The sequence below is a fragment of the Pteropus medius genome, unplaced genomic scaffold (genome assembly GCF_902729225.1).
Source record: "Pteropus medius unplaced genomic scaffold, Ma_sr-lr_union100, whole genome shotgun sequence".
NCBI classification, from domain to species: Eukaryota; Metazoa; Chordata; class Mammalia; order Chiroptera; family Pteropodidae; genus Pteropus; species Pteropus medius.
The window spans coordinates 3,620,864-3,643,182 of record NW_024348533.1 but is presented as its reverse complement, the minus strand read 5'-3'; the positions used below and the strand labels follow the sequence as shown (position 1 = coordinate 3,643,182).

The following is a 22,319-nucleotide window of genomic DNA, read 5'->3' as shown; positions in this document are numbered from 1 at the left end:
GGGCAGGGGCAGGGTGATGGGCCTGGGTCTTGAGTGCCTGGGACAGGGCCGGCATAGGGCAGGCCCTAAGGAGGGGTTGTTGAATAAATGAGTGAATGAACAAATGAAGTGGCAGTTGGGGCTGTGTGACATCTTCGGGAGGGAGGTGGGGAGCCATCTCTAAGTGACAGGTTTCATTGCAACTGTCTGAAAAACAGAATGGCAGAAAGATGAGGCTGACAAATGAAGCTGCCTCTGCAGGGGATGATGGTGGGTGGGGTGGCGGCAGGGGGAGGTGGGGGAGGACAGAGCCAGGCAACCTGGGGAGGCTGAGGAGCCCTGGCATTGAGTCAATCAGCTGGATCCCTCTGCTCACCAGCTGCCCTCAGGAAGTCGTATACTCCTCTGAGCCTCCATCAGGAGGTAATTCATGGAAGCAGCCAGGTGTCTGGCTCACAGGTGTCTCTTTCTGTGCACATCCCTGTTGCAGATGCCCATGCCTGTCTCTCCCTGTCTCAGCTGAGCATGGCCCCATAAAGCTCCTGATGACCAGCAAGTGGCCAATCTGTGGCCCTCGGGATTCCCAGAGATGGTACAGAGCATTCAGAACAACCCCAGGAGGGCAAAGATAAACCTGTGTGTGCAGGTTGCTGAGAGGAGCCAGGGTGCCCATGGGCTTGCAGGGGCTGGGGCCAGAGCTTGGGTGCCTTCCCTGCTCTGGATGATTTTGGGTAGGGCAGCCATGGTTGATACGGGCAGGGCAGGGGCTGGGTCTGTCTCTGGACCCCATGCTGCCCTGTTGGGTGGGCATGGGAATGAGCATGGTGCCCCTTGGCTTGGACACCCAAGTGTCATGCCTCTGGGTGGGAATGTGAGGCCCACAGGTTCTCGAACTTTCAGTTAGGTCGACATTAGAGACAGTAAGGTGGGAACTGACCAGCTTGGAGGGATCTCCTCTATCACCCAGCTAGCCTGGGGTTGGGCCATAAAGAAATGCTGAAAGAAGGAGAGATGGAGACGGAGCTTGAGAATTAGGAGGCAGGAGTGGGGTTGGGGGTGGCTCAGCTTCTTGGTGAGACAGGGCGCCCTTGAAGAGGAGCTAAAAATGAAGGGAGGAGTTGGGCTGGCATTTGTGGAGCCCTTGCACACAATGGGTCAGGGGCCTCATATTCTCCATTCCACTTAATCATCTTAATAAGTCTTCGAGATTTGTTCTAATCTCATTTTACAGCTGAAGAAACTGAGGGTCAGAGAGGATCCCCTAGGAAGGGACAACAGACCAGAGACTGGAACCCAGGTCTTCCTAGACCCATCGGCTTTGTCCCACAGTACTGGGCTGAGGCCAGGTGAAAGGCTAGGACACAGCCTCGCCTTCCTGGGGTTGTTAGGAGGAATTGGTATCCGAGGGAGAGAAGGAAGGCCCAGCACAGCCTGCCCCAGCTGCTGAATGAATAAAGAAGCTGGACCTTCCAAGGGCAGCTTTGACCCAGAGGCCAAGCAGCCAGGGAGAGGGTTTAGGAGGTGGAGCAGCAGCAGCAGCTAGGGGCATACTGGTGCCCAGCAACCCCTCCCTTCCTGGTAGCCCAGGAGTAAAAGAGACAAAAGCTGCACCAACCTGGCCTGACCCTGCTGATCCATATCAAGCTGCCCAAACACTGCTAGTTCTGGCAGATAGCCTCTGGAGCACGTTCAGCTGCAGGGCAGTTGACTGACCCAGTGAGGGCTGCCTCTTACCTGACCTCGGGCATCAGGACATCAGGTGAGAAGGAGAGAGCAGAGGCTAAATGAGGTATGGGGGCTTGGACCACCAAGGGAGTATGCAGGGGGCAAGGGGCATGCTAGGATGCAGGCAGCCCCAGATGATATCAAAGTAGCAGGAGAGGGAGCAGTAGGGGCTGGACCACAAGCTTGTGCCCGCTGTGCTCTGGTCTCATCCCTAGGTTGCCCCAGGTCCCCAATAGGCCAATCTGGAAGGTCCCGGGGTGAGGATACCAGGTCCTACCTCCTGCTGTTATCTGTACCCAACTTCTCCGGCCTGCTAGCAGCATGCAGGCTCTTGCCCAGCCCTGCTGGGTGTGCTCCTGGGCTCCACCCTGGGTGTGCCTACCCCTCCCCATGGGCTCGGCTTGAAGCCCGCACTCACCATGCGCCCGTTGGGGACGCCCAGATGCTTGGGCTTCCCTGGCATGCCTTTGCTGTTCACCGGTCCCCGCCTCGGGGGGTGCCCACCATGGGGACTGTGGGCAGCACCGGCCGGAGCTTGCAAGGTGGCAGGCAGGCGGCGGAGAGAGCCCGGCTCCGCTCCTGCGGGCCCTCACATCCTGAAACACCAGCTCACTACCTCTTTTCTCTGCCACAGGAAGTGTCTCTATAGAAACCGAACCACAGAAAGAAGCAAGGTCCCTGGAAGCGGCGCCTCTACCTGCACATACACACACACTCACACACACACACACACACACACATGCCTGCTTGCCAACCTTGGCAGCGCCCCACTTCAGAGTCCTCTATGTGCCCAGTGAGGAGCCCATCCTGATCTGCCTCAGCCTAGGGAGTGCCAAGGTCATGTTTGGGTACACAGAAGGGCATGTTCACACACCTAGGCACCTTTGGACACCCTGGCAGGGGCTCCCGTGGACATTTGTACATATGCACTGAGTATCCACACGTGGTCCTTACTCAGCAAACACTTATCTCACACCTGCTGTGTGCTGGGCATGTGCACACTCGGCACCCCTCCCCCAGGCAGTCGCGCCTGTGCAGTTACTACCTCTATCCCCAGACACTTCCCAAACATGTGCCCAGGTGTGCAGACAGATGGACATTCACCTTGCACACATAGTTATGCACATACAGACCATTCAGGTGTGCATGTCATAAACACACAGGCTCTTCCTTGTAGGGACCAATTAGTGTTCAGTCATATATATGCAGTCCTGTGGATAGGTACATGTGACAGGCACACCTGCACATGTGTATACCCACACTCAACCACCCAGGCAGGGGTACAGATCAGGTGTATCTGTGCCCAAAGACACATGTGCATTCACAGTTCACTCACTTACATACAAATCCCACCTCGGTATAGCCCTGTCAACTAAAGAGTGCCACCCTGCCCTCTCAGCCTGGCCCAGTCTCAGATGAACTTGGTCCTTAGCCAGAGTCCTGAGTTTGCCTCTTTCTTACCCATGCATGTACCCACTACAGGACTTGTATTTTACTTTAAGTATGGACTTAGAGCCCTCAAGTCACCCATCATTCCAGTTTGGGTCCCTCTCTTTGGAGACAAAGTGACACCCCCTTAGCCAGAGAAACCGACATTGACCACTCTCATGCTTAAAACCATCCCATTGCCTTCTGGAAAAAGGTCATGTTCCTTGGCTGGGTTGAAAGGCTCTTGGAGTTCTGGCCTCAGTCAAACTCTCTCATACCACTCTTGGGATGTTCCAAACTGTTTGCCTTCCTTATGCTTTCAGGCATCCACCCCTGCCTTTGCATTTCCCGTCCCCTCTGCCTGAGGCTGCCTTTCTCCTTTCTGGTAAATTACTCTTTCTTCATGACCCAATTCTAGGTTCTAAAACAAATATTCATTTTTTGTCAATTATTTATTAATCACTCCCTACGTGCCAAGCACTGCTGTAGATGCTGGGGGTTCAGTAATGGAGGTCTAGTGGAATGTACATGTCCTTTTTGTTCAGATATGGGTAAATCTCTGGAAGGGTATATCCCTTGGGAGAGGAGTGGCAGAGGACTCTTGTACATATGTCTGTACTATATATATATATGTATATATGAATGTATAATTTAATTAAAAAAGCTCATTAAAAATATATGTAAAATAGAAAAGATGTCGATACTTAATCCTGAATAAGTTCATTCATTCAAAAGGGAAGCTCCTTAAAGTAAAATAAAAAAGCAAACAACCAAGATTCTATCCTGTGATCTATGACAGGGGTCATTAATTCAAAAGTTAGAGGGGCCAGACAGGTGCTGTAAATTAGTGGCCAGTGTGTAGACTGGCTTTGAAGAGGAAGACATTTGTAGGAGGAACAGCCTTAGTGTGGGCTTAGTGTGGTTGGATCTCCCCATTTTCCCAGAGAAACTGGAAATTTGGATTTCTAATGTGAATTTAAGATTCCTCATTTAAAGATATCGGTAGTTAAATCGTTTATTGAAATAGCATTAGGTAAAACAGAGCTCTATTTGGCGGCGGGCCATCAGTTTTTGACTTTTGATCCGCAGTCAGCTTTCCTACACCTTTCGTGGACACTTCTTGCTGTACCGGACAGGCATTACTATCGTTTGGATCTCGATGCGTCTCAGCCATTATTGGGGTCCCGAGACAGAGTCTAGGTCTGCCCTCCTGCTTAAATCCGACAGCCTTGAGGAGCTGTGAGTAGTGGACGCCCTCAAATCAGTGGGAATTCTGTCTTTAAAGGCAGGAAGGTGCGGGCGAAGCCAGAGCCAGCTAACGGCTCGCCAGGCGTGATGGAGGTGGGGGAGGGGAGTGTCACCCAGTGAGTCCAAAACGGCGCGAGAGTTGGAATTCAGGCCTCCGTCTTCAACTCCTTTTTCCCCCGGACTTGGGAAAGGTTACTGCAGGGACACGATCAATGGCCTGAGGCTGAGGGCGTTGTAATCTCCGTTTGTCCAGCCCGCGCTAGCAGCCACCAAAACTACAAGTTCCAGCATGCCGCGCTTCGCAGAGGACCCTCGTGCTGCCCCCGACTCAAACCATCCCTCTGTTCCCCATTGGCTCACACACTTAACGTGCTGTTCCATGATTGGTTGTGGCTCGTAAGAACCCTTTGCTGAGGTTAGGCGGCCGGTGCGCGGGGCAGCCAAGGAGACAGAACTGCACTGGACCAGGATGGAGGCTGCTCAGCAAGTAGAGCCGCTGCACCTTCGGCTCCGAGGCTTTGCTTTTAACTCCCCGGCGATACTAGGTTTGGAGGGTTTCCGGCCGATGACCATTAGATGGAACACCCGGAAGGCGGAAGTCCTAGAGCGGAAGTGGCAGAGAGGAACGGAGAATGGCGGCGGAAGGCTGGTTTTGGCGCTGGGGCTGGGGCTGGAGGTACCCGGGGAAGCCTGGGCTTCCCGGCCCCGGCCCCGGCCCCACGACACCCCTATTTCTTCTCCTGTTCCTGGGGCGGGTGGCTGCGGATATAACTGACGGCAACAGTGAACATCTCAAGCGAGAACATTCGCTTATCAAGCCTTACCAAGGTGAGGCCTGGGCGGGGATGAGTGCAGGGTGAGGGCGAGGCAGCACAGGGTTGAGGAAGGGGGTGCCCTTTCTCCCCAGCAGAGTAACTCTGTGGGTTTACTGACTCTGGCGAGGTTATTTCTGGCATAGCCTTTTACACACCTGTCTATGCCTGTCTCTACTCACAGGAGTCGGTTCCAGCTCCATGCCTCTTTGGGATTTCCAAGGCAGCACTATACTTACGAGCCAGTATGTGCGTCTGACCCCTGACGAACGCAGCAAAGAGGGCTCTATCTGGAACCATCAGGTGAGTGGTTTGCCAGAGGTCAGGCATACCCTTAAGGCTTGCCCCTCCATCCCTCCTTTCCCATCTTGGTCACACCAGTAATAACAGGTAATGTCTATTGAGGCTACTATGTGTCTGGACCTGTGCTTGACACTTTACACCCTTCTCACTTAATTCCTTTAAAACCCATGTGAAGTAAGTGATGTTATTTCCGTTTCACTAAGAAGCTAAGGCTCAGAATTGAAAATGCCTTACCTAAAGTCACATAGCCAGTAAGTAGTAGAGCTGTCAGGCTGTCTGAATTGAACTGTCTCAAATAGTGAAATACATGGAAGGAATGGGATCTTTATTGGATACTTTGCTGTATATTAGGCACTGGCTTTAAGACGCCTTATTTCATTTAATTCTCATACAGGCTCTTTGAAATAAGTGGCTATTGTGATTTTATGCAGAGCTAACAGCGAATAATTCCACATAAACAGAATTTAAACTGATCTATCTGATCTCCAAGCCCAGCAAATCACTCGCTACACTTGACCCCCTTCCCCTGGACGGTGAAGGAACCCCTTAGAAATACTTGCAGACTCAGCCCCCTTCCCCAGTGCTTGATTGAGGGTCTTGTTATCAGTGATATGGAGGAGTTGGACTTGTGGACAATTTCAGTTTCTATGACCTTTGCTTCAGAGGTCAGGGACCCTCAGGTGTCACTGGCATGTCACACATAAGCAGTGATGAAGATCAGTTGCCACACAGACTCCACACTGAGAGAGTCTAGGTCAGGAAAGGGGTGAAAGGGGAATAATTGAGGCTGGGTCACAATTTGGAGCAAAACTTGCTCCTGCGCCAGCATGCCTGATTTCAGCCCTTTCTGTGCCTGAGGTATTGGTCATTTTCCTAGTTTTCTCTATCACCCTGCTCTTTGTCCCTTCTGGTTGATGCCCCCATTTAATAATGGGAGCCCATACTGTTCTCGTGTTGCCTCATCTGCCTGTTCCCTCAGCTTCCTCTCTTCGTATTGCTAGGGGCATCTGGGGTTACTTTCCTCAGCTTTCACTATGATCCTCAGAGCCAGGGATCGTCTGTGAAGGGGTAGACGTGCATTATGTCTACACATTATGGCCCCTGGTGCCTGGCATCTCGTCATTCGCTTTGTAGATTTTGTTCCAGCCTCTCTGGCTTCCTTCTTGCCTCAAGACCTTTGCACTTGTTCCTTCTGTCTGGGACACTGCCTCCTGGCTCTCCATGCCTGCTTGCCTTCTTCTCATCTGTTAATTCTCAGCTCAAGTGCCGCCCACTCAGAATACTTCAATAACTACCCTATCTCCCCTAAGTCACATTCTGTCACATTATTCTGTCTTAAGACTTTCAAAAAATTTTTAAAAATGATAATGTAGCCTTATATTTTTTATGAAAATGAGTTCAGTGTAACAGTTTTTTGTTTGTTTATTTGTTTATTTCTAAGTAAGGTACAGATAGTGCTGGAACTGTTGGAAATCAGGTTCAGTCACAAGTAACTTAATTATGGTCGTAGGTAGCTGGTGGTTGGCATTGTCAGTGGTGTGGCAGTGTCACAGTGCTGACAGGATTCTGCACTTCATTGAATTTTTGCAGTCTGGAATATGATTGCCTTGTCTTCCTTCCCCTACCTCCCCATGCAGCTCCAGGGACATTTCTTATTTGGCCCAGCAGATATTCCCTAAAGAGTTGGAGTGTTTCCTGTAGTTCTTGAAAGAAATTGCTTGGAACTCTTAGAATTTTCTGCCCAGTGTTTCCCAGGATTCACCTCTTCCTTCAATGGGCTAGAGAAAGGTGCTTTCTGGACTTCTCTCTTTTTTGTGCCCTTTACTCAACTCGATCTGGGAAAGGCAGCAAATTAGCAAACACTACCGAGTACCTGCTGTCTTCCCAGCAGAGATAAGACAGTGCCTGAGGTGGCGATGGGGTGGAGCGGTCTGGGTGAAGGAGTGTGGCCAAGCGGCAACTTGAACTCCAAGTGCCTGTTGGCTGGAGCACAGTACACAGGGGGCGCTCGAGGGACTGGTCCCACCTGTTCTGAGGGCCCGTCTTCCTATAGTCTTCCTATAGGCTGCAGCATGGTGTTTAACCTTTTTTTGCTGAGGTACTGTCTGAAGATTAGCCTGTCGTATTCCTTTGTGACTAAAATAAGTGTAATAATTTAAACTTTTTAACTTTGTTGAGACCTTGAAACTAAGTTTTAATATTTTCTTTGAGAGTATTACCAGTACACAATTGATCAAAGTAAACGCATTACACAATTTTTGAAAAATTATTACAGAGAAGTGAAAATTTACTGGAATGCATCTCAGTGAGCTGTCATCCTCCCACCCCGTCTGAATGGATGTTATTGTCAGAATGAAACAATCCTCAGCCCCATTTCTGCTTTTTGTTTTTATAAATGTGAACGCTGAGAATGTGTTCACTAGATAGTTAGATGGAGACGCAGGAAGTTTTATTATAGCAGGGTCACTCAGTTTTTTGAACTTCTTTTTGTTTATAAACCCCAAATCTTGGAGTGATCTATCACCAAAAAATTTTAGTGATATCAGCTGACTGTTGGATTCACTCTGCTTTCCACTGTGTTGCCAGCAAAGACCTGGAAACCACCCAACTGTGAAGTGCTCTGTGATTGCCAGGTGATTCTGATTTCGTTGGCCTAGGGGACAGCAGGGGCATTAAGATTTCTAAGCTCCTCCCCTGGTGGCTGGGCTGTGCAGCCAGGCTGGAGAACCATGGTGATGTCTTGTTCTGCCCCCAAAGCAGCGTCTAAATCAGTTCCAGCCCTTACATTAACTGCATAAAATCCTTCAGAGGATTTATGTTGTCTGTATTGTAATATTTCTGCCAATCTATAGTCTTCAATCTGTGGTGCGTGGAGACTTTCTAAGGCCTGGTTAGTCTTGAAGGATCAGATTCCAGGCCCTCAGCTTCTGCATGTGCTTTTTCTTAAAACTGACCTCCCTGTGAACATGGTAGGGATAGGAGGGGAGGTTTTCCGTTCCCACCTCCCTGTTCACAGTTGCCCTTCTGCGCAGAGGCACACCTTGCATCCTCTTGGGGTCCTATCTCAGTGTGCTATTCCCAGGTGCAGAGAATTCCTGGGCACCAAAGAGATCATTTGGAACCTGGCTTCTGGACTGACTGTTGTTTATGTGAAATATGTTTTTAAATGTTTTTTTAGGGTTATTATTGGTGTCCAGTTTAATTTCATCATGGCCAAGGAACATACTGTATGATTTCAGTCGTTGGAGGCCTGTTGAGACTGGCAGACGGTCCCTCACACGGTCATGTTTGAGGGAAACATTCTGTGTGTGCCTGCAAAATATTTGGCTTGAGTCAGTGTGCCATTTTGGTCCTTAGGTCAAGTTTGCTGATTGGGTTCAAATTTCTATATCCTTCCTGCCAATTTTGTTCACTTTTATGAGTTACTAAGAGAGGTGTGTTAACATTTCTGTGTGTGGATTTGTTTTTATCTTTTGTAGTTCTGGCAGCTTCTGCTATATGTATTTTGAGTCCAAAATTTTTCTGGTAAATGGTATCTTTTGTCATTAAGGAGAGTTGCCTTTTAGACTTTGTTATTGGAATAGCTGCACCAGCTTGTTTTTGGTTAGCATTTGCATGCTGTATCTTTTTCTGTTCTTTTTTACTTTGTTTTTTTTTTCCATTTCTTTATGTTTTAGAATTGTCTCTGATAAACAGCTTATAATTAGGCTCATTGGGGGTTTATTTTTATTGTGGTAAAATACATATAACATAAAACTTACCGTTTTAGTCTTATTTTTTTTTAATCATTTTATTTATGAAACCATCTCTTCAGTAAGATACTCTTCAGCATTGAAACCGTTTTTTAAAATGCAGTGGCTCTCAACAAAAATTAGTTTTGATAACTGTATTTATGTATTTGCATGTGAAAGAAAATTCCTCAATTTTTTTTTTTATTGTGGTAAAATATACATAACATAAAACTTACCATCTTAACCATTTTCGAGTGTATACAGTGGCGTTAAGTACATTCACCTCTTACAGCCATCCCTGCCATCCGTTTCCGGAACATTTTCCTAAACGGAAACTGTCCCCATTAAACAGCAACTCCCCACTCCTCCGCTGCCCCCACAGCCCCTGGCAACTAGCATACTCCTTTCTGTTTCTATGTATGAACAATATTCCTCTGTGTGTGTGTGTACACACCACATTTTGTTTATTCATCCGTTGATGGACTTGAGTTGTTTCTACCTTTTGGCTGTTGTAAATAATGCCGCTATGAACATGGATGTATGTGGGTGTCTGCTTTCTCTGTCTGCTTTCTCTTCTTTTGGGTATATACCTAGGAATTGCTGGGTCATTTAGTAACTCTGTCTTTAACCTTTTGAGGACCACCAAAGTTGTTCACAGCAACTGCACCATTTTATATTTCTACCAGCAGTGCACAGAGGTTCCAATTTCTCCACATCCTCATCAACACTTGTTATTTTCCGTTTTTATTTTTATTTTTATAACAGCCATCCTAATGGGTGTGAAATGGTATCTTGTGGTTTTGATTTGTACTTCTCTAATGATCAGTGATGTTGAGCATCCTTTCATGTGCCTTTTAGCCATTTGTGTATATTCTTTGGAGAAATGTCTATTCAGGTCCTTGGCCCATTTTAAATTGGGTGGTTTTGTCATTGAGTTGTTGGAGTTCTCTATGTATTCTGGATATTAATCCCTTACAGATACATGATTTGGAAATATTTTCTCTCATTCTGTGGGTTGTCTTTTTAATTCTCTTGATTTTCTTGAATGTAAAAGTTTTTAAATTTGATGAAATCTGATTTATCTGTTTTTCGTGTGTGTGTGTGTGCGCTCTGCTGTCCTATCCAAGAAACCATTGTTAAATCCAGTGTTGTGAAGATTTCCTCCATGTTGTCTTTTAAGAAATTTATAGTTTTAGTTTTTATAGATTTATAATTTTAGTTCTTAGTTTGAGTCTTTGATTCTTTCTTTACTTTTTAAATTTTTTATTTTGACATAATTGTAGATTTATATGCAGTTGTAAGAAATAATATAGAGATATTCCATATGTACCCTTATTAGCATTTAGTTCATCTGCATTTAGTAAAATTTCCCATGCATTTGGTTTTAATTACCATCTTACTATTTACTTTCTACTTGTACTGCCGGCTCTCTTCATTTTTCTGTTTTGGGTTTGTTCATTTTTATTACATTTTTACTCTTCTATTAGCACACAAGTTTTGTGCTTATTTCCCAGTTTTTTAGTGGTTACTCTCAAGTTTAAAACATACATCTGTGTTTTACCAAAGTCTAATAGCAAGGACCTTAGAACTTCAACGCCATTTCCCCATTGTTATTTATTTTAATCCTTTCCATTTTAAATCACATAAAACATTTTATGCAATCAAACATTTATGTAGATTTTTACCTTCATATTTACTGTCTTTGTTGCTTTTCCTTCCTGAGTCTCTGACCTACGTCTGGATCATTTTCCTTCTCCCTTAAAAATAAAAGACAGTTTTAGTGTTTTCATTTATCTAAAGGTGTTTTAATTTCACCTTTATTCTTGAAGGATACATTTGCTAAGTATAGAATCTTATGTTAATTGTTATTTTCTTTCAGCTCCAAATATATCACTCTATAATCTTGCTTCTAGTGCTTCTGTTGCAAAGTGGGTATCAGGCTTATTGTAGCGCCTTTGGAGGTAATCTGTCTTTTTCCTTTGGTTGCTTTTAAGAATGTTTTTCTTTGTTTTCTCCGTCCTTCTCGCCCTCCCTTCCTGCTTAATGTGCTTAGGTGCAGTTATTTATTTATTTATTTAAATTTGTTTCCTTTGGTTTGTAACACTTAAGATTTGTGGCATAATGTCTTTGAATCAGTTTAAGTAAGGGTTTAGGTATCTCTTTAAATTTTTCTTTGCCCTATTGCTACTTATTCTGAAACTCCAATTATACTTACCTTAGACTTTCTCACTCTTTCTTCTCCCTCTTACAGTTTTTTATCTGCCATGCTTTTTTTCTCTCTGCTTCATTCTGGATATTTTTAATTTGAGTGGACTTGAGTTTATTAATTCTTTCCATCTGTTTTTAATCTACTGTAAAACCTATTTATTACATTGTTAATTTCAGTTATTCTTTGTTCTAGATTATTTGTAGTGTGATTTTTAAAACTTTCAGTTACCTACCAAAATTCTCAATCTTGTCCTTTATCTCCTTGAACATAGTAAACTAGTTATTTGAAAGGCCAATATCTAGAGTTCCTCCTTCTGGTTTTTGTTCATATGTCGTCTCTTCATGTGCCTGGTAATTTTGATCATGTACTAGATCTTGTATTTGTGATATTTTTTGTTTAAAAAACCGCGAGACTTAGGTGAGTCTCTTTCCTTGAATTTCAGAGACTGAGGGGACTCAGAGCTGGGCTCTAGTCCCCAGGGGACCCTTTCTCATTCATTCTTACTTTTGGCTTGCTGTCTTTGTGGTCTCAACCCAAAGCAAAGTCAGTTCAGCAGGCCTTCTACCCCCTCCACGGGCCTTGGACTCGAGATTCCTTGTCCGTCTGTCCTTGAGAGCTCCATTGCCTCCTCTAGAATTTGCACATTTTTTCTGATTTCCCAATGAACTGTCAAGAATTGGGAAGGCTGACTTCACACGACTTGTAAGCTGCCGCGCAGGTGCCTGCTAGCTCCATGTTCTCTGGAGCCAGGTCTCATCTGGCTTTCTGGTGCTCGGAGCCAGAGCACTGGCTGGTAACTCTGAATGCACAAGCCAGATAACTCACAATGGGACATAAAGGTCTTTCTTTCTGAGTTTTTTTTCTGATTTTAGAAGTAATATGTTCATTTTATAAAATTCAAATATTCCTTTTTTTCTTTCTTTATCTACATATATACTAATTTCTTTTTTCAAAAATGAGAACATAGCACTGATACTTTTTGCAGTAGTATCTTTGATATCTTTAAGTGTAAGTGCTTAAGGCTCTGCCTCGTTCTGTTGAAAAGCTACAACAGCCATATCGCGCCCAAGAAGACGGGAGCATTCAGTCCCACTGGTTTTGTGTGTGTTTCTCTCTTTCCTTGTCCACAGTGGTTTTAGCAATCTCTTTAATAGCTGGTAATCTGGTAGGTCAGCAATATCCTGTTTTCATTTTGCCTGTCTGATGGTCCTTTGTTTAATCATTTGCTCACATGCCCATCTACAAACTTCCCCTAAGTATGTTGAAGTGTGTGTCATACTAGTTTTCACAAGCAGCTTCCTGGTGGGTGAGGCCAGGCTGTTTTCCTTGTAGTGGGCAGGGCCCAGCTCTGCACCTGGTGTTCCTGGATGCTGGGGAGCATCTGCCTTCCCTCGAGTCAAAGTAACCCTTCCAGCCCCTAACCCTAGTGCTGTCACCATGCTGGGGCTTGCCTAGGTCTGCAAGAGGCAGGAGGTGTGCTGGGGTTTGGAGTTAGCCAGACCTGAATTTGAGTCCTTTAGTTGGAAGGTCAATTACGAGGGAAGATGGTAGGAGTGGGAGGCCAGAAGGGAGCTGATACAGCTTGTGTTAAAGACCCGAGGGTCATGGGAGGTTTAGAAGACAGAGCATGAGTTTCTGCATCACACAGACCTGGGAGTGAATCGTGACCGTCCACTTACCTGCTGTGGACAAGTTGTTTTGTCTAAATGTGTTTCCATTTTGTAAAATCTGTGGCTTAAAATTGGGGTAGTAACCCTTCCACAGGATCCTTGGGCAGGAGCAGTGAGCCTGGGGAGAAAACAGGGTTGACGGGTTTGACTGGTGTTAAAGAAAGTGAATCAAAGTGCAGAAGACAGCTGGGTTGGGTGAGGTCTGGCCTCAGGCAGCCTTGGGACACTGTGTGGCCTCTCACTCTCTACCTGGTAGTCCCAGCAGCCTTCTTTCTTCCTGCTGAGAAAGCTGGGGGATCTGTTGGTCAGTGGCACTAGTGACCCTACTGGCCCAGGCTCGGTGGGGGCAGGGTCTGTGCCAGGTCACCTCCAACTGGCAGGAAGGCCCAGGGAGCTCTGAGCACCCTCTCTGCTCTCCCTCCAGCCTTGCTTCCTCAAGGACTGGGAGATGCATGTCCACTTCAGAGTCCATGGTGCAGGGAAGAAGAATCTCCATGGAGATGGCATTGCCTTATGGTATACCCGGGACCGCCTCGTGCCAGGTAGGGCTGCGCTCGAGCCCGTGTGGGCGTCTGTAGCCAAGGATCTTCCACTCTGCATCCTCCTGTCAGGGTGCTCCTCCTCCTCCTCAAGGAACCCAGAACCCCTAGAATCTGGACGTCCCTTCGGGAAGAGGAGGGGCTGAATCCTACAGCTCAATTCTGTACTCCATGGTGGCCTGGCATTGTACACCAGCTAAGAATGGCTTTTACCATTCTACCATTTTAAACTGCTATTTTTCGAAAAACAAAAACAAAGAAGACTATGTGACCCAGACTGTATGTGGCCTGCTAAGCCCAAAACGTTTGCTCTTTGGACCTTGACAGGAAGTTGCTGACCTCCGGGTTAGTGGATAGGGTCTCCTGTGTAGCCACCCGCTGTTCACAGGCCAGGTACCCCCTCGTCACCTGACTCCTCAGAGCACGTGGCCGGCCAGGTGCTATCCCTTTATAGTTCAGGCTTTAAACTTGAGTCCTTTCTGCCGGGCCCCTGAAGCCATCCCCAGCTTTTGCCTTCAGAAGTCCCTTCTCTTCCCTGGGTGCACAACTAATAGCTTGCATCTCTCCCCCTGACCCACATTGGTGCTGCTTTGTCCTTCAGGTTACCCAGGGGACAACCCCAGTTTTCCCCATGATGAGAGCATCTCTTTCTCATTCTAGGGCCTGTGTTTGGAAGTAAAGACAACTTCCATGGCTTAGCCATCTTTCTGGACACATACCCCAATGATGAGAGCACGGAGGTAGGCTGCTCCCTCCCGCACAATGGGACCCAGAGGACTGGGCAGTCGACTGGGCAATAGGGGAAGGGGTTGGTAAAGCTCCCGCCACCTCCCGCAGGCCAGGTTGGCCATGCAATAACTGATGTCTTGGTCACAGCGTGTGTTCCCATACATCTCGGTGATGGTGAACAATGGCTCCCTGTCCTACGACCACAGCAAGGATGGCCGCTGGACCGAGCTGGCAGGCTGCACGGCCGACTTCCGCAACCGCGATCACGACACCTTCCTAGCTGTGCGCTACTCCCGGGGCCGCCTGACGGTGAGCAGGTGGTGGGGATGGGGACAGCTCTACCTGTGCTGGTTCTGACGTACTCGGGGAGGTGGGTGGGCTGGGTCTGGGGTGAGCTTGACCTGCTGGCTGACTGCAGGTGATGACTGACTTGGAGGACAAGAACGAGTGGAAGAATTGCATCGACATCACGGGAGTGCGCCTGCCCACTGGCTACTACTTCGGGGCCTCGGCTGGCACCGGTGACCTGTCTGGTGAGTGGGCTGAGCAAGGTGTTAAAATAAGTCTCAGTTTTGACCTTCCCTGGTCTGTTGGGAGCTTGTGACATAGCTGGTCATTTTCCTTCTTGAACTTCCTTCATTGGTTCCACACATGCCTGGTTTCTTCCTCCTCTTCCCATCATCTCTCAGTGTCGGCACGCCCAGGGCTCAGTCTTGCACAGTCCTAGGCAAACTTCCCCTCTCCCTGGGACGCTGTGAATCTGGACGCTGTTGACCCCAGATGTCTATCTGCAGCCCAGTGTCACCAACAACCCACTTGGCATCTAAGCCTTCATATGCGCACAACTGAAGACCACATGTTTCCATCAACACATAAATGACACTAGTTGCTTAGGCCAAAAACCTTGGTGTCATTCAGGATTCCCCATTTGTCTTACATGCCACTGTCATCCATCAGCGAGTCTTGCTGGCTTTGTCTTCATGGTGCAGCGGACCACCTCTTGCCTTTTCTTTACTACCTGGAGGGTCTGGGCCACCATCCTCCCTCACTCGGACCCCCGCAGGAGCCCCAGCTGGTTCCTCCATGCCTGCCGCCGACAGTCTCAGCACAGGAGCCGGAGCGATCCCATTAAAGCTTGCATGAGGTGTCACTGCTGATCCTCTCAGAGCTCTCCAGCCACCATCCATCCCCTCCAGGCCCTGGTGCCAGCGCCTCACCCACCCCATCGCCTCTGGTTCTTTGCTCCCTGTTCCTCATTTACGTTACCTCCTGCCTTGGGCCTTTGCGCTTGTGCCTTACTTTCATCTCCTTCAAGTCTTGCTCAGATGTCACTTCCTTAGTGGGCCCTTCTCTGATGTCCTTATTTAAAATTGTACACATGTACCCCTGTCACTTGCACACTCTCTGTCACTTTTCTCGACTTTATTTTTCTTCATAGCACTTAATTCTCTTATAATCTACCTTATAATTTCATTGTCTTTGTCTCACTCACTGAATTGTGAGCTCTATAAAGTTGGGGCTCTGTCTTGTTTGTCCTACAGTGAATGCTCTGTAAGCATTAGGATGCTGCCAGGCATGGGTGGCACTTGAGGGTGGCCCTTGGCTGTGGTCCTCAGTCCTTCTCTTGGCCCTCAGATGGCACCAGCCACTGTCCAGGAGCCTCCTCCCCATGGGAGTGTCTGGGCCCACTCGGTCCCCAGAGTGTCCATTGTTTTAAAGTTTTTAATACAGAAATTGTAATCGTATATCCAAGAGAGAAGAGGATGGGCCAGAAAGCCCCTCGTTCCTGGGAGTTGTTACCTGCTCGTCGATTACCTGGTAATCAGTTCCCAGCACATTGCCATCCTGATGTTAATCTCTGGATCTGCCACCATCCTTCTTGGGTTACCTTAAATTTCATGTGACAGAATTTCAGCATATGTCCTGAGGGGGCCAGATCTGTGGCAAGTGGTTGCTCTCTAAGGCTGTTCGGTGCTCAGTGAGGAGTGCTGTAGAGGACAGGAATCTCATGGGCAAAGTCACATGACATATGCCTAGGTAGCTATTTATACAACTGAGACTGTTGGAGATTTGAGTGTTGAATTTCTCCACGTTCACACACCCGGGAAGCAGCCGAACTCAGGTGGGATCTGTGTCCTGACCTGAGTTGGTGCCTGTCCCTGGGCCTCCGGGGCTATGTACACTGGGCAGTCGGGTGCCGCTTGGCTCTGCCCACCTGGCCACTGGGTCCTTGCTCTTTCCAGGCCCTTTCCTCGGGTTCCAGTTGGTTGGCTTAGCTGATAGCAGGAGGTAGGCTGACCAGGACCTTTGTCTTGGCCCTGAGCCTCAGCTTTCCCATCTTAGAACTGGGATGATCAGTTACGGTCAAGCAGAGGTTTTTCTGCCCAGACTGGTCAGACCTGGGCCTTCCTTAAGTCTCTTCAGGTGCAGTCACTGATCATGGATCAAGGCTGAGCCCTCAGCCCAGCAGGAGCAGGTTCTCTCTGGGGGACCTGGCCACCTAATGTGGTTGGGAGAGGCATGGGCTATGTGCCTGGAGGTGGGCTCAGGCCCCTTATAAGCTGCTTCTCGGTCCTGCAGACAATCATGACATCATCTCCCTGAAGCTGTTCCAGCTGATGGTAGAGCACACGCCTGATGAGGAGAACATCGACTGGACCAAGATTGAGCCCAGCGTCAGTCTCCTTAAGTCGCCCAAAGGTGTGTCTGGGTCTGGGTTCCTGACGTGAGGCCAGGGCTGGGCCATGGCTAGTGTGGACGTGTGCTTGTGGTTCCTCTCTCCTCACTGGGTCCGGCTGTGGTTGTGGCCTGGGCTCTTGGGTCAGCAAATAATGCTAAGACAGATGTGTGAACACCTGGCATCTGCTTCCTCCCATACTTGGTGCTGCAGTAACGGCCAGTTAAAGCCACGGGCACGTGCATGACCTCAGTAAATGGCCTGAGAAGTAGGTCCTACCACTGGTCGAGCGAACTGTAGGGTTTCTTCAGCAGGAGGGGAGGTAAAGGCAGGATGGGAACTGGAGTTTTTGCAAAATCTCAAACCTGGGCTCTTCCCATGACTGATTAGCCATGACCTCGTCCTCACAAAGTGAGGGTCCTGGTTGGAGAAGTGAGGCCCCTGTGTGTGGAGAAGTGCACCCCAACACCCCTGAAGTCGAGCCTGTGAGCCCAGCGGGGGACAGCACACAGCCCATGCCCGGCTCTTCCGGGCAGGGATATCGAGCGGCCTCTCAGCCCAGCCCAAGGTCACCATGTGGAGTGTGAGCCAGAGTGGAACCCAGCGTTTTATGTGATATCTCACCTTTTTAAGGTTCAGATTACTTTTAAACGTTTTGAGGGTCATACAAATCCTACCATAGGCCACCGTCTTGCCACCTTTGGTTCAAGGGTTTCTGGCTGCCAAGGGGTCAGAGACCTCATCCGCTGTGACTCACCCAGCAACTCCGTGTGGTTGGCCAGGTGGGGAATTAACTCATGTTCAGGTTCGTTGACCTGTTCATGATTTTTGAAAACGATCCTAAAGCTCTTGCTTGGTACCTGGCTGTTTGCTAGGTGCTGCCCGGAAGCTCAGCCTATTGACCAAGGTGGAGCAAGGGGGCAGAGGGGCCGCGGGAGCCCCGAGGCCAAGGGGCTACTTAGGAGCTCCTGGTTTAATAAGGACTGTTACTGTCCCTGTGCAGGGGTGGTGAGGGGCCGGCGGTGGGACTGCGTCAGCAAGCCTACCCTGTCAGGTTTTTCGGGAGGGGAGGGTGTCAGACTCGTAGCTGGCATTGCACACCTGGCTGGGAGGAGAGCCACATCCCAGGGATTCTGGGAGATGCCGTGAGTGTCAGGCCCTGGTGCTTGGCAGAGTCATCGACAGTGTTATTGGGCAGGGATGTGATGTGGCTGGAGGAGGACAGGGTGGGGTGCTGAGTGCCTGGACCTCAGGGGGCCCCAGATGCATCCAGGTGTGTCAGGGCATGTGGGGCGGAAGAGGAGGCTGACGGGGAATTTGGGTCTCGTGTCCACCTCTGAGCTTCTTCCTGAGGCAGACTCTCTGGTGTTTGGCCAGGGCTGCGTTTCTCAGGTGGGGACCTCAGACCGCTGCCCTGGGGGTGTGGGACAGGCTGGCGAAGGCAGGTGCTGGGCTTCCCTGGCCTCTTGGGGCGCCTGGGAATCCAGTGTTCGCCAGCTCCTTGCAGCAGCAAGGCACCCCAGGCCTCCATCTCTAGGAACCTCGGGGATGTCTGTGTGTCTACTTCCCTGCCCCTTGCCTGCGTGGCTGTGCACCTGGGGGTGGGGGTGGGGGTCTCGCCAGGGCCACTGCCCTGCTCGGTCCTATTGGCCAATCCCATCAGAGAGCTGCCCGGCCTCTCCATTCTGCCACCCCAACTCCCCTTTCTTCTCCCTCAGACAATGTGGACGACCCAACGGGCAACTTCCGCGGCGGGCCACTGACAGGGTGGCGGGTATTCTTGCTGCTGCTGTGCGCGCTCCTGGGCATCGTCGTGTGTGCTGTGGTGGGCGCCGTGGTGTTCCAGAAGCGGCAGGACCGCAACAAGCGTTTCTACTGAGCAGCCGGAGCTCGGCTTGAGGGGCTGGCCTTGGGCCCTGGCACCAATGTGAACTTTTTACTGGGATTGTAAAAGAAAAACGAGACGACCTTATTTCTTAACAGTTTCAAAGAAATAATTAAAGTATTTTCATACATTTTGCTTCTTGCCCAGCAGGGACAGGCTTCAGGGCTGGGGAATTAAGGATTTGGCGTCCCCACAGTCGGGACAGAGGCCCTGGCCAGTTGCCAGCATCTCAGGAGCAGGGGCTCTGTGTCTGGAGCTGGGCCGAAGCCCCAGTAGATGGCTGTTGAACACTGGAGGCCCCCGAGCCACATGGGGGTAGGCGCCTGAGGATGTGAGCAGTGAGTTTGTTCTGTGCTGCGTGCCATGTGGGGCAGAAGAGGAGACTGATGGGGAATTTGGGCCTTGTGTCTACCTCTGAGCTTCCGCCTGAGGCAGGCCCTCTGATGAGATGGGAGGAGCAGTTTTGTGGGGCCTAGAGCGTGACCATTTGCTAAATAAAGTGACATAACCACCCTCAGCTGTGTGACTGCCCTGAGGGGCTTTTCTTCCCCGCCCCCAGTACCTTCCAGGCAGCCAAGCTTCCCTGCTCTCAGCCTCATCCTCTCAGGCAGATGCTGTGCTCTCTGTTCCCAGGGAGCAGATACTGCTCTCAGAGGTCAAGGAAAGCTTGCCCAGTGCCACATAGTAAGTGGGGTCATGGAGACAGGACCCTGTGCCATCTCCCATATGCTCTGGGCCCCTGGATGAAAAAGTCCAGGGAGAGGATTTAGGCTACCATGCAGAGGGTGTGAGCTCAGTCCAAGGAAACTCTAGGGGTTTCTGGGATGATCTGAAGGGAGTGGTTGCAGGAGGACGGTGGGATCAGTGGTGGTATTCCCTTTGCGGTGCCTCAAGGGGACAGAGATGGCACAGGGAGTGGAAAAAACCCAGCAGCTGAAAGGAAGCGCCGCCATCTGGTTCTTTCTACAGAGCCACGACCTGCTGCTGCCATCTGGTCCCCCTTCTGACCACCCCGACCCCACCTCGGAGCAGTGTGTCCCTGTCTAGTCCAGAGCCACCTCCAGCATCCGTTGAAGATGCTGTTGCAACCAGGCTTTTTATAATTAACACTCAATTAGAGTCTCACTGTAAAAAGTAGAGAAGATGAAGAGTAAGAACTTAGATCCCCTCAGCCTCTCAGTCTCACTCTTAGAACTCTTCACTGGTCTGTTGACCGTCTCTTGTCACCCTCAGTGATTCACAGGGTAGGCATTGGGAGATGGTTCACACACCAAGAGGTCTGAGCTGTTTCCCTCACATATGCCTGGGATCCTGTTGATGAAGCTGAGAGTAGACATGGTCCTCCTTATTAAAATATTTTATCGAGGATTTTTTCCAAGTTTTTTTACTTGAAAAGTACCTAACTTTGAGTGCTTACAAGACGCCAAGCGAGTTTCTGAGCGAATGACATGTTAACTCATTTCACTTCATGACAGTTACCCATGTGGATGTCAGAAATTCACCAGATCAGGCAGTCCTGCCTCACTCACCATTTTCCTCTGGAGGGAGTGCCGTGTCCACACGAACACGCACAGCTGAGGCCTGGAGTCTGGAACTCTCCATGGCTGCTGCTACAGCAAACCGTGTCATCACCACACTTGCCACACTCCACCTTTAATATTTGATTCTAATGTGGCCTTCCTCGAATTCTTGAATTATTAGGCAGTTTGGCATCTGAATGGCTCTCACCTTGACTGCATGTTAGAGGCACTTGGAGAACAAAAGTGAGCTGGCTCATTCTCCAGTTATGTGAGAAGTTGGTAGGTCTTGGGCAAGGGAAGTTTTAGAAGAATCACCTTGGCTGGTTCTGATTAATCTATCGGCTTGAGAGCCAGCAGGTGTTAGACCAGTGAGTTAAGGCAGAGATTGGTGGCCATGTTCTGTGGTTGGCTGTCAGGATCTTGTTGGCATCCCTTTCAGCTCATACCTAGAGGTGTTTCCCTGGAAGATTAGACATGTCTTTACCGCTGCCTTTTCACACACATGGGGTCCTGATGCCATCATCTACTTTTTCGCCATGGGCGTTTAAAAACCAAGTTATTTCTTTATATAAAAGTTAAATATAAATGTGTATTCCTGATCCCTCCATGCAGTGTGAGAAATAAACATTGATACACTTACATTCCTCTTTGTCACCTGCCCTAAATGGGTGCCCTTCCCTGAGGAGGTGATGGCTATTGATTCTGGGTTTTTATATATTTCTTTAAAATGTAAGTATATATCCCGCAACACAGTATTGTTTTGCATCTTTAAAAATTATAATTGGTACACAGAGGTATTCCTCAGCTTTTAAAATTCAGCATTGTGAGTCTGGATTACATGCAGCTCAAGATGTGGCATGAGTGGACTCCATTTGTCCATTCTGCACGGCCGGGCGTCTAGATGGTTCCAGGTTTTTGCTCTTAGTCCCAGTGCTGCTCTAAACGCTCGAGCATGTCTTCACACACAAGTGTGCGAGAACTGCTCGTCATAGCTTATGTGCTTTTCTGTTTTCCTAGCTGTCAGATTGCTCTCCAAAGTGGCTTGTATCCAGTCCACTCCCATCTTGGCGACTGGGACCCTCTCTGCCCTCTTCTTAGCACTTGTTATTGTCGGAGTGCTTAATTTTTGATAGTCTGATGGATGCAAAAGTTTTAACTTGCATTTCTTTACTAGTCAGGTTGAGGACCTTGTATCCTCAGAGATGTGTTTGTATTTCCTGCCTGGGGGCGCTAATTTTTCCCCTTTTCTTTTTCTCCTGTCGGATCTTTGGCTCATTGCTTTGCAGACACTGCTCAGTGTACATGTCTTTTTGTTTTTCTAATGATGTCATGCGATACACAGTCTGTGTTTTAATACCATTTACTAATCTTTTCCAAAGATGTTTTTCTCCAAAGTTTTAAAATTTTGCTTTTCAACTGTAGCATTTAGTCTACTTTGAGTTAGTTTTGTGTGGGAAGTGATACAGGGGTTCCATTGTCCCTGCTCTGTCCAGCTCGTTGTTCCAGCACCTTTACTGACTCATTCATTTCTCTGCATGAACCTCAACGCCACCAAGGCAGGTGCTCAGCCAGCCTAGCCCTATCCTGATACGCCTCTTTTGCCTTCCTCCCTGAACACTCAGCTAAACTTTCCAGTTCCTTCTCAGTGGGGATGGCCCTGTGAAAGTGATGCTTGAGGAGAGGCTAGAGGCAGTCTGCCCAGCCCACTCTTCCTGCTGGGATGTGACCCCAAAGGTGCAGAGGTCAGTAGTGAACACAGGAGCAGGGTAGAGTGTGGGTCCTTATGAATTGCTGAGGTCTGCTCTAGCCTGGACTGCCCACTGTGGGGCTTTTATGTAAAAAAATAAATCTGTATTTGTTCAAA

At 48.7% G+C, this 22,319-nt stretch overlaps 2 protein-coding genes across 4 annotated transcripts in view; one reads left to right on the top strand and one right to left on the bottom strand.

Annotated features, from left to right (window-relative positions):
• Positions 1-4,877, bottom strand: part of RGS14 (regulator of G protein signaling 14) — a 16,150-nt gene extending 11,273 nt beyond the window's left edge. The window contains exons 1-2 of one of the 2 annotated variants that reach the window (XM_039880069.1): positions 4,741-4,877; positions 2,123-2,347 (exon numbers count right to left, since the gene is read on the bottom strand). In XM_039880069.1, coding sequence (XP_039736003.1) covers positions 2,123-2,167 — 45 coding nt within the window. In that variant the 5' untranslated portion in view covers positions 2,168-2,347; positions 4,741-4,877. The remainder of the gene's footprint in view (positions 1-2,122; positions 2,348-4,740) is intronic. The other variant, XM_039880070.1, reaches the window with a different exon arrangement.
• Positions 4,877-22,319, top strand: LMAN2 (lectin, mannose binding 2). 2 transcript variants are annotated; one of them, XM_039880071.1, is made up of 8 exons: positions 4,877-5,208; positions 5,377-5,495; positions 13,530-13,647; positions 14,305-14,384; positions 14,521-14,682; positions 14,792-14,906; positions 16,954-17,073; positions 18,769-22,319. In XM_039880071.1, exons 1-8 carry the CDS (start codon positions 5,013-5,015, stop codon positions 18,927-18,929), a joined length of 1,071 nt encoding a protein of 356 aa, XP_039736005.1. In that variant the 5' UTR covers positions 4,877-5,012; the 3' UTR covers positions 18,930-22,319. The 2 variants fall into 2 exon arrangements, with proteins under 2 accessions (XP_039736005.1, XP_039736006.1); XM_039880072.1 differs by lacking the exon at positions 18,769-22,319 and adding an exon at positions 17,365-17,826 and having other exon boundaries at positions 4,976-5,208.

Excerpts from the sequence above, each read along its gene's own strand:
- LMAN2 (XM_039880071.1), top strand. The coding sequence starts at position 5,013 with ATGGCGGCGGAAGGCTGGTTTTGGCGCTGGGGCTGGGGCTGGAGGTAC. Across the intron at positions 5,496-13,529 it reads GCTCTATCTGGAACCATCAG|CCTTGCTTCCTCAAGGACTG; the intron begins GTGAGTGGTTTG and ends CTCTCCCTCCAG. Across the intron at positions 14,683-14,791 it reads ACTCCCGGGGCCGCCTGACG|GTGATGACTGACTTGGAGGA; the intron begins GTGAGCAGGTGG and ends GGCTGACTGCAG.